At 34.1% G+C, this 10,855-nt stretch overlaps 6 protein-coding genes across 6 annotated transcripts; all 6 read right to left on the reverse strand.

Moving 5' to 3' along the window:
* Positions 1-46: 46 nt before the first annotated feature.
* Positions 47-2,423, reverse strand: AC631_05564 (CUE domain-containing protein; the record flags this gene model as incomplete). The annotated part of the gene is made up of 1 exon (XM_015614393.1): positions 47-2,423. A coding segment is annotated over one exon (2,377 nt), but the record flags the coding sequence as incomplete, so codon positions are not given.
* Positions 2,424-2,844: 421 nt separating this feature from the next.
* On the reverse strand, positions 2,845-3,834 carry AC631_05565 (uncharacterized protein; the record flags this gene model as incomplete). The annotated part of the gene is made up of 1 exon (XM_015614394.1): positions 2,845-3,834. One exon carries the CDS (start codon positions 3,832-3,834, stop codon positions 2,845-2,847), a length of 990 nt encoding a protein of 329 aa, XP_015464775.1.
* A 785-nt stretch (positions 3,835-4,619) lies between these two features.
* RFC3 (replication factor C subunit 3) lies at positions 4,620-5,390 on the reverse strand (the record flags this gene model as incomplete). Its single annotated transcript, XM_015614395.1, has 1 exon — positions 4,620-5,390. The coding sequence occupies one exon, from the start codon at positions 5,388-5,390 to the stop codon at positions 4,620-4,622; it is 771 nt and encodes a 256-aa protein (XP_015464776.1).
* A 410-nt stretch (positions 5,391-5,800) lies between these two features.
* Positions 5,801-7,384, reverse strand: MID1 (Mid1p; the record flags this gene model as incomplete). Its single annotated transcript, XM_015614396.1, has 1 exon — positions 5,801-7,384. One exon carries the CDS (start codon positions 7,382-7,384, stop codon positions 5,801-5,803), a length of 1,584 nt encoding a protein of 527 aa, XP_015464777.1.
* Positions 7,385-7,533: 149 nt separating this feature from the next.
* AC631_05568 (uncharacterized protein) lies at positions 7,534-9,603 on the reverse strand (the record flags this gene model as incomplete). The annotated part of the gene is made up of 1 exon (XM_015614397.1): positions 7,534-9,603. One exon carries the CDS (start codon positions 9,601-9,603, stop codon positions 7,534-7,536), a length of 2,070 nt encoding a protein of 689 aa, XP_015464778.1.
* Positions 9,604-9,845: 242 nt separating this feature from the next.
* Positions 9,846-10,721, reverse strand: AC631_05569 (uncharacterized protein; the record flags this gene model as incomplete). The annotated part of the gene is made up of 1 exon (XM_015614398.1): positions 9,846-10,721. The coding sequence occupies one exon, from the start codon at positions 10,719-10,721 to the stop codon at positions 9,846-9,848; it is 876 nt and encodes a 291-aa protein (XP_015464779.1).
* Positions 10,722-10,855: the final 134 nt, after the last annotated feature.

Here is a 10,855-nt window from a genome sequence, read left to right on the forward strand (position 1 = left end):
AGGGAAATGTCTGGTACCTTTTTCTTCCTAGACACGTTTTTCTTACTGGCACCTATCTGGGATGAAATACCAGAGGAATTCTTTGCCGACGGTTTCTCTTTGAATGTGCAATGACCTGCCTTCTCTTGTACCAATAATACAACAATCTCGATAACTTTTGCAACATCACCACGAAAGAAGACTAATGACTTCTCAAAGAATTGTTCATTTATCGACTTGAATTCGGGGTTTCCAACGTAAATAGCTCTTATTTCTTTAGCTTCAAGACTATTTTCGTCATACTTGTATTCATCATCTGGTGGAGCACTTCCTAAGCGTATGCTTGGGACAGGAATCATGGTTTTCGATGACAGACCTTGTACCCGCCCCCCTCTTGGTACACGCTTAAGGGATGATACTGAGGACCTGCTACTGGACGAAGACCCTGAAGCTAAATTAAGTTTTCTTATAGAGTTTTCATTTATAATGGCAACAAGTGTTTCGTGAAATTTGCCTTCATGTTTATGAAGGTAACTGAGTATTTGTTGAGAGGGGACATTTAAAATATCTTCAAGCCTTGAAGCTTCCATTTGCATTGCATTCCACGAAGAGTGTGACTTGGCCATATTATTCTTATTCTTAAACGGTGAATTACTTTTTTTTTCGTTGGAAGAAATTCCATCGTCGGTACTATTCTGTAAGATTTCTGCTGAAGCGAGGGCTATATCTCCAGCATTCGAATTCAAAATTTTCTGTAGCACTTCAAATTCACATCCAGGGAATATTTCTTTTAATGTGTAAACATGACTTGAATACGTTTTAGCATCAGTAGCCTTTAGAGTATTCTCATTTTGCTCTTCTTGCTCCAAGAATATAGTATCGATTAATTCCTCAATATCAGTCATAGATTGAACTCTTGCTAACAATTCACTTTTAGGATAAACCGGAAATAAATCTGCCAACATCTCTACAATATCATTTTCCTCTTTATTATCTTTGGAATTATTCAATACTGTAGAAAATACAGAGTTAGATTCTGATTCCAAAATTGATTCTGATTCCGGACCGCAATTAGAGTCTGCATCAGAATCAGAATCAGAATCAGAAGCAGATGTAGATCCTTTATTATCCTTAATTCTATTAAAATTATTATTCTTGTCATCATCATTATTATTATCATCACCTCCGCAGGATACGTTAGATTCAGAGTGCTTATTCAGTGAGTTTGAACCGGATGAATTATTCTTATTAAACGATGAAATGTTAGTTCTTCCTGAAGCTTCTCGATTTTGATTTTGTCCATTTGAACATGATTGCGCTTTATTCCCTTCAGATGAATCTAGTGATGAATCCTTCGTTCCATTACTATTTTGATTCGCACCTGTTATATGTCTTGGATTTGTTAAAATGGAATATTCTCCCCTGAAATTAGTCATAGGAGACGAAGTTCTTTCTATATTCTGGATAGGATTACAAAAAGCATTGTCGTCCAAAGATCCATTCTCTTTTTTCATAGGAATAGAATCTGTGCTTTTTTGAATGCCTTGTTGTAAATATGGTGTATACTTAAGAATGTCAGATGAAGTATGCATTGAACTTATATGGGGAATAATATCAAATGTTGATGCTGTGTGTTGTGACTGAACATCCTTACCAGGACAAATGCTTGAAAAACATTTAACGTTACAGTCATCAATCAAATTTAATTTATCAAGCTTTGAAAATAACAAGTTAATATCTCTTAGCTTTTCAATTGTCTTAAGATTTTTAGGGATATCCAATGCATTATCAACCCGTATTAATTCATTATTCCCGTCTATTAACGAGATTGGATTATTCATTTGTTTAGGAAACATTGAATCAATTGTAATGATAATCAGAGCAAGTAAAAAAAAATCTTCCTTGCCGTTCACCAAATCGTATAACAAAGATAATGGTAAATTCGATCCTGATATTTGCAATAAATTGTATCTCAGTAACATATTTTGCTTATGTCTAATACAAGACTTGTCACCAAGTAATGGTAATTCATCAATTCGTTTTCGAATTGCATTTATTGGCGATATTAAGGTCAATTCTGTGGTCAAAGTTTTCAAACTAACGTTCAAAATACCAGTGAGATAGAATATCAATGGATGGTATGTGTTTAGATCATCTTCACTAAATTGAAGTGGACTCCTAATAAGATTAATAAATTGTTGTGGAACTGTTTCTAAACCAGAAGCAAAATGATATAGATGTAAATGTTGCAACGCCGTCCTAAGTGATCGAAATATTTTTTCATCCTCTATGAGTATTTGAATCGATGGACCTAGGGATATATAATAACCATTACGTTTAGGATTTATGACCTTACTGCCCAAAGAAATAGGTCTGGAGTCACTTGAGTAAGTATTTCCAAGTATTTTATTATTGTCCGCTATTGGTGTAATCAATTGGATCATAGTGTCTATATATATGGAGTTTTGAGTAAGATTGTTTCAAATCGGTACCTGGAATAAGGCCCAATTTTTTTTTTGTAATAAGTTAAAGCAAATAGAAGGTTTTTAAGTATATTCTCCACTAAGGATCGGTTCGATTGAATTGATATCCATTGATATATATAATATCCACTTCGTAGCTAAGAAAATAAATTGTCGTAAAATAGTCATGTAATAGGGCGTTCGTACTTTTTTTTCTGGTCCAGACCATTTACACATTAGTGCATTTTTTGCAATATTCACTACATAAGGATACATACGTCATGCACATTCAACGATATATCTTTAGAAACTTGTGGAAAGGTAATATGAGTCAAGTTTAAGAAATTATATATCTATATTATTAATCAAGTGTAGTGTTTTTTTTCCCAATTATGTATTGCTCTTATTGTATTCGCTGTTTGATTAAGGTTTTTAAGACGGATAGCCACTTGATCATTTCGTTTTCATTAGATGCACTGAACTTCATTCGTTTCAATGGGGTAATGATAAGGAAGCACCATTGTTTTGTTTTTGACAAAGGGTCGAGTTCTATAACATCTATTATATCATCAATAGGGAAGACTTTATGAACATGACTAATATCATCTCGATGCTTGTAAACATACAAATTCTTATTACTTAGAATAAAGTAGAATTTCCGCCACTGGCTGTATCTTTTCCGGAGCTTGAACAAATACCCCTGCTCAAGAATGTATTCGCCTTCATCTTGAATTGAATCGTGTAGATTTAAATTTGTCACTCTATGGATAATTTTACCCTCATCATCTTCGTTTGGATGGTCAGCGAACGAAGATGATGGCTTCATTACAGGAGTACCATGCGTGCGTGGTGTAGTTGAATCCGATGCTCCCGAAGAAAGCGGTTCATCCCCAGAATATTCCATTTCATTTGAAGACCTCGCGAAACCTTGTGCTTGTTTTGATCTTTGTTCTTGCATTATTAGGTTAACGGCTTCACTGTCAATATGACTCTTTTCATCATAAAACCGTCGCAATATATTAATCCAATTATTATATGTTATCTCATCAACTGATTTGAAATGTAGAACTTTTTTATTCGTATAAATCGCAAAATGGAACTTTTTGTTATCAGAAATAGTACTGAATGATAACAAATTGGACTTGCCAATTACCTTCAATGCTTTATGCTCTTTCGAATCCTTGTAATAGCTTAACTGACAATTTCTCAACACCACCCATTTCTTCTTCCATTGATGTGTTTTTGATGATCGCTTAAGTAAGTACGAACTTATAAGAACTTTGTTATCGTCAATTTGTTCATCTGGAGAATCTGTATGAAAACTGACCTGGTCCAGACTTGTTGGCCTGGGATATTCCATTATATGCGTACCAGATCTTATAGTACTACTCATTATACACCTAACTAAGCAACTTGTAGTTACTATTTATTTGTACTAAATACAAATATAAATTCATTTGCTGAAATGCAGGCGTGCGCTATTATCTCGATTGGAACCTGATCATAGAAAAGTGTTCCCTCTCTAAGCGAGAAACCTTGACATAGAAAGGGACGTTATATATACTGCAAAAATGGATTAAATCATGAATAATAATAACGTATAATATGGCTTATCATTTAAATGTGTAAATATGCTTACATGTAGAGTTTTTTAATATTCTAGGAACTGAAAGTACATTTTTGGCCCGAAATATTCTAATACCTTGTAAATAACGCATCACATAGGGAAGATTACCTTATAACTAGAGAATGTGTAAGAAAATATCAGGACTGTTTACGGTTTTGCATAATCAATACGAAATTTTCAAAGGCTTTTATTTTTATGACCCTAATTAGCCCAAACACAAGCTTGAGAAAATTTTTCTCAACTATAAATTCACCCATCATTTTAATTTAATTAATTTTGATTTCATTTTATTTATGATTTTAAACTAGCCATAATAGTATGTTACAATTATACCATACTTTTGGTAATATAACTAAAGATAATATGATTATAACGAGCCCTGGAGGCTCTAATTTTATAAACCCAGCTCTTCGATACTTTTTGTTTCATGAGAAGAATAGTTAAGATAGATGATTATCTAGTTATGACTACAATATTACTATCATACTGATCAGCATACTAACAATAGCAGGAATGTACCATATCATTATTATATAATTAATAAACATATACTACTTTTCGAACTCCAATGCGTCCTTAATAACACCTATTATTGTACTAGTCTGAATTTTTTCATTTCCACCTTTCGAGATACCATACTCAACTTCTGATAAACCCTTCAATATCTCAATTCTTGTTTTAGGTTTCAATTGATAGTTATTTAAGATTTCAACAAAGCCCAGTATCATATCAATTAGTGCCAATCCCTTTGTCCTCTTGTATTGATCTAGAGTCAAAAATGATGTTGTCCAGTCGTCCTTCAATATAGAGTCTAACGCGGTTTCGATATCTTGTGGATGAGGGGCTCCAATGCATTCATATATCATATCTTGATCAATTTCATCATTATCGTGATCCAAAGATGCCTTAACAGCTTGTAAAACATTGAGTGCTCTTCTCATATCACCATTAGATAATTTAAGTAATGCTTTTTCTGCGTCTTCATTGATGTTTAGGTTCTCTTTTATTATTACATTTTTAAGTCTTTCCTGAATAGCAGATTCTCCAATTGGTTGAAATCTGAACCTTGTGCATCTGGATATTAAGGCAGGGTTCAACTTATGAGAATAGTTTGCTAGTATACAAAATCTTGTGTTCTTGGTATATTTTTCAATAATCCTTCTCAATGAATTTTGTGCAACTGAAGTCATGGCATCTGCTTCATCTAAAATGATCAATTTGAACCCCTTGCTAAAGATTTGCATAGTTGATGCAAAGTTCTTGATTTGATTTCTAACTACATCAATACCTCTGTCATCAGACGCATTTAACTCCAATACCATATTCTTATAATTTGGTCCATAAATTTCTTTTGCTAAGGCTATAATTGTGGAGGTCTTACCGGTTCCAGGAGGCCCATAGAACAATAAATGTGGTAGTTTACCTTCGTGGACAAATTTTCGAACTGTATCAACTATATCTTGTTGCCCGTATACCTCATCCAAAGAATCTGGACGATACTTTTCAACCCTAGATGGTATTAGTAATTGACTTTAAAAGCTGGTTTGTAATAGATTGAATAACTTACCATGGTAGATTTTCTATATTCTTCGAATTGCTCATATCACCTTTAATTACAAATAGTTCAGCAAAGCAGACTTACTAGGAATATGGTGATTCTTAAAGTTATAAATTTAAACGCGCTAAAAGTTTACGCGAGTCTGCGCACTAGGCATTCTATTAAATACACTTTTTACATAAATATATTAACAAGAACTACACATACTAATAGACCCCAATTGATTACAAACTTTTTAATTGCGCTACTAGTATCTGAAAGAGTGATTCCAACATAATTACAACTTGCATATTTTCCTCCGTTATCCCAATAATATGACAAGCTGATTGTATCATTATTCTTCTGAGGGCATTGAAATCCAAAATCAGCCGGGCAATCCCTTACCATGGCATAGCATACGTTAACACAAGGTAATATTTCAAAATATTCAGATTGTGGTTGGATTACATCATTAATAAAGCTGTTTCGCGACTTACCAACTTCTCTATATTTATATCCTGTAATGTTCCTAGTAGAGCATCTTGGAATTGTGACTGAACATAACCAGTTCTTGTATGAATCATAACAATCACTGCATGTTTTTATTGGTGAATACTTTGCATTATCAGTGGTATTACATGCTATTTGCTGCAATGCTTTTGAAAAGTTCGAAAATAAAGATTTAGCTCTATTATCGTATAATCCTTTAACATCTTCATTTGATAAATTCTCAGAATTTGGAACAGAATATGCAACTTGATCACAAAACTCTAGATCATATATTAACTCACACACATTTGTTCCCAATGTCTCAAATTCGAAAGGTTGATAAACTGCACCCCCAAAGCTAGTTCCCATGAAATCTGATACCAAGTATGCAATATATTTAGTTGAACTATTCAATCCAGGAACAAAGAATTGTTGTTGTAGTCCACCACCTCTATCTGTGAAACTGCTTTCGAAATAAGACGTTGAAAGTAGAGCCGGACCGTTTCTTACTGCACACCAACTACTATTTAATTGCTTAAAATAATCCTTATAATCGTATGAGTATATAAATAAGGAATACTTTGACTTGGTTGCATTTAATGAAGAATAATTTGTCAGATGACTGCCCGTTAAATTACCTGTTACGATTAATGCAGAATCTTCGTCCGTATCTACTAAGGATGCCCAACTTCTATCGTCCCACTGAAATACCAAGTCATTTTGGGATACACCTACTTCATACTTCCATATAGCTGACTGATTTGTACTTTCTGGTGCTCGTACTGCAATGTATAATACTGAATCAATATCATCACTTGAAATAGGTACTCGCTCTAATGCTTGGAAATAACCATTCTCAAAGTGTGACATTTGTCCTAATTCAAAATTGCTGAACATGCTTGAATTGAATGAGTAATACACTGTCAAACTCGGATCATCAGCTGTCAAATAGTCAGGCTGTGAACATATATTACCAGTTAGAAAAATCAAAAATTCATAGTACTCACCTAACCCACTAGATGTGTTTACGCTGAAGGAATAGTATTGAGTTTCACTTTGACCAATTTGATTACTTATCGGAGTGAACTCTTGTAAGCCCTTCGATCTATCAGTAGAAGATTTGTATGAAGATGATAGAAGCAGACGTTTATCTCCAATGAATTCGTTTGCATTATCAAATGGATCAAGAGGTTCATCAATATCTAAATTAAAACCTATATCGAATACCTCTGCATTTACAACATTTAATATACCCAAAATGAAAGTTATTATGTATATTGTTAGCCTCATTTAGTATATCATGTTAGGTTGAGCTCCCCTTACAAGTTTTTAATATAGTCCAGATAGTTAGCATATACATCACCGTATTTGGCATTACACGCTCATTTTGCGACACCACAAAATATATTTCTATACAAATGTTAACTATATGGGATTATCTAAAATAGACCCAAGAATCGTTTCTTTTTCTTCTTTTTATTCTTTTTGTCATTTTCCTCCTTACCATTAACATGGCCAATAGTAGTGAAGTCTGGGTGTGATCTAGTATGTTCAATTTTAGGTCTACTCGTACTAGAATCAATATCATGAGATAAAGACTTACCTAACTTATGATAACTAGAAGGGTTTCTAGTTTTATCTTTCGATGGCTTTTCTAAGTCAACGAACTTTAATGCAGAAGTCTTAGGTGGACGAGATATTGACTCGTCAGATAGTGCACGCTCTACATTTATTTGGGGCGGTTTTGGTTGTTGATTTTTTTGGGCGTTCAACTTCAAATTTCTCTTCAATTCCTTGTAGGATAAACCTGGAGGTCCAGGCGACTGGCTAACAGAATCACTACTTTCAGGTTCCGGTATAAGGAGAGACTTTGCCTTGTAGGGAATTACACCAAATGAATTGGAACCTGTGATTGCCTTGGCCAAATTTGAACCTTTGCCTTGAAAGCCCGGATTAATATTCCTAATTTCTTGACATAAATAGGTAGATTCGTCTGAAATAACCTTCAAGCAATTAGCAAAATAGTTCTCGTCTACGGGCTGCTCTCGAGTATGCTTCAAGTTTCTGGAGACAGTCTGCTTATATTCTTCATAAAGCTTACTTATTTCATCATACGCAGAATATGATTCACTCTCAACTGAAAGGTCTGAATCTATTGAAGACGTGTCAGAATCTGCCTCACTATAATTGTCATCGTCATTTTTAGATCTTCCACTACGAGGATTTGAAAACTCACTGTTTTTGGAACTTGATTGTGTTGAGCGACGACTTATTTTTTCTCCAAGAGAATATCGCTTATTAACTTCTATAGCCAAATTTTCTTCAAAATCATTCATTTTCATAGCAGGTACAACTATTACTGGCAAAGGAAAATTCTTAACCAATCTATCACTAATTTTTGATGATGTCCATGATTTTAATGGTGCAGACCTTTTTAAATTTACTTTCGAACCAGTTGAGACTAAATTTGGTTCATATAACTTATACATGTCTTTCAAAACGTCCTTAGATTTTCCTAATGCTAATTCTATCGAGATCTTCGCTATTATATTCGGATTTACAACTTCCATTGCGTATTTCATAATACTTTCAGCAATCACTTTAATATTTTCTGGCCTATTTCGAGATCTTGCTCTTGGTGAAATACCTCGTGGTAACGGTTTATGATACCCACTTCTTCTTCTTGTTGTTCCTAAATCATGGTTTATTGCTGCAACTATAACAACTGAATCACCATTTTCTATGAATTTATTTAAAATCCAGTCTAATGCAACCCAAGTATGCTTCCGTCCCGAAATATATACAAGTATTGTTCTCAGAGGTAATATGGGCTTTAAGTATCCATTTTCTTTATTAAAAAGTTTCTTTGCGTATAAATCTTCAAAGTCTTTATGAATCCTAGAATATGTACAACCTCTATGTGTAATTATTGGTGAAGTAGGATAAGTGGGTCTTGGGGCCATGTAAAATCTTGACATACTGCTATTTCTCAAGGGCGAATGCATTGGTGATCTTCCATTGGGCGAGGGAGATCTAATACTTTCTCTTCCACGATTACCATCGTACAAATTAAGATTGAAGTCACCAGAAAACTTTTTATTTTCCAGTGGTAAAGAATAATCATCATCATCGAAATCAAAACGATCCCTCGCAACCTGTAGGTTGATAGTATCGAATGATACTCTTTTCTTATAATTATCTTTCGTATGTTTCAAATTATCTATATTATTCGGGATATTAAATGTAACAAACCTATAGTCGTCAGACTGATGTATTATTTTGGACACTAGATCGTCTTGAGATTTATCATTTAATGGACCACCAGGGCCACCTAGCTCCAGGTCCGACTTATTCAAAATTTCATCCATAACAGACATTCTTGAGGCTGCATCGGGATCCGTCAATCCTGGACTTGTAGGCGTACGATATAAATGCATAGGTACATTATCGTCAACTGCTTCAGCAGTATTACTTTTTGTTTTGTCTATATAAGGCACCGAAAGGGGCATAGTCAATGTATTTGATTAAATTGCACTGTAAATCTGAATTAAAATTAAAATACCTCAACCACTTATCAAAGTTATACTGTAAACGTCCTTATTTGTTAATATATGTCTTTGGGTATCACCTCCAGCTTAAATTCGAAATATATAGCTGTCTGACTAGGAATTTGGTAATTTCGTACTGATAGCAACTTCGGCGTGCGGTTTACAAAATCTTGAAACTTACTATATCTAGTCTAAATAATTGGCTAAACAGAGACGGAAGGTACACTTCTATTGGTCTTTTCCTGATATTGTATAGATTGACGACTCATATAATAGAATGTAACACCTCCAATAACAACGGTGGTACATACTAAAAGTATATTTATAGGGTTGGGATTCATTTCAAATTTTGAATGAGTGATATTATCAAGTGGAGATTGCAAAAGATTAAATAAACCTGCAATGCATATTATGGCCCCATAAACCCTACCAAACGTATCGAATCCAAAAATCTTTGCACAAAAGTCCGAAATAGCCGTATAGAAGTAAGGTCTATTAAAAACAAAGAAGCAGACGTTAACAAGACCAAAATAAAAGTTACCCACTAACCCAACAGCACCGACAAATAAAGAAAGAACTAGCAATGAAGCAAATGCAGTGACAGTAGAATAATTGTCCAAATAATATCCAACTAATGGAATTGATAAGATTCCTCCTAACGGTAAAGCTAGATTGAAAAACCTTGTAAGTGGTTCTGCGTTATCAGCCGAACCTAACAAATGCGTGTATTGTGTATTAATGGTTGCAATAAAATAATTCAACCTTAACATCTGTATAGCAGTAAATGCACATAGCAAATAAAACCACGGTGTCTTCATTTGGTATTCTGATGAGTAGCCATGCAAAATGCCAAATAGTCTACCACCGTTATCGATCATCTCCTCGTCGTTTTCATAAACATAATGCTGCTTTAATGCATCACCAATGGAATCACGTCTTTGTAACATTGTTGGATGATCACCAGAACTACCCAATAGTGGTTCAGTTTCGTTGGGTTGATTGTCATTTTCTTGTGGAGATCGCCTACCATTATAAAATAAGGATGTATCTGGAGGTGCAATGTATGAGCTATTTGGCATCACAAAGATTTGCGCTAATATTATAAAGGTTGGAACAAGCAAAAATATTTTGAAGAACCTATCAATTGGTAATGCGCTAGAATGCTTGTAGAACAACTTATATAATAAGAAGACCGCAGAAGAAGCATCAAATG

Source organism: Debaryomyces fabryi (genome assembly GCF_001447935.2).
Source record: "Debaryomyces fabryi strain CBS 789 chromosome Unknown contig00230, whole genome shotgun sequence".
Taxonomy (NCBI): domain Eukaryota; kingdom Fungi; phylum Ascomycota; class Pichiomycetes; order Serinales; family Debaryomycetaceae; genus Debaryomyces; species Debaryomyces fabryi.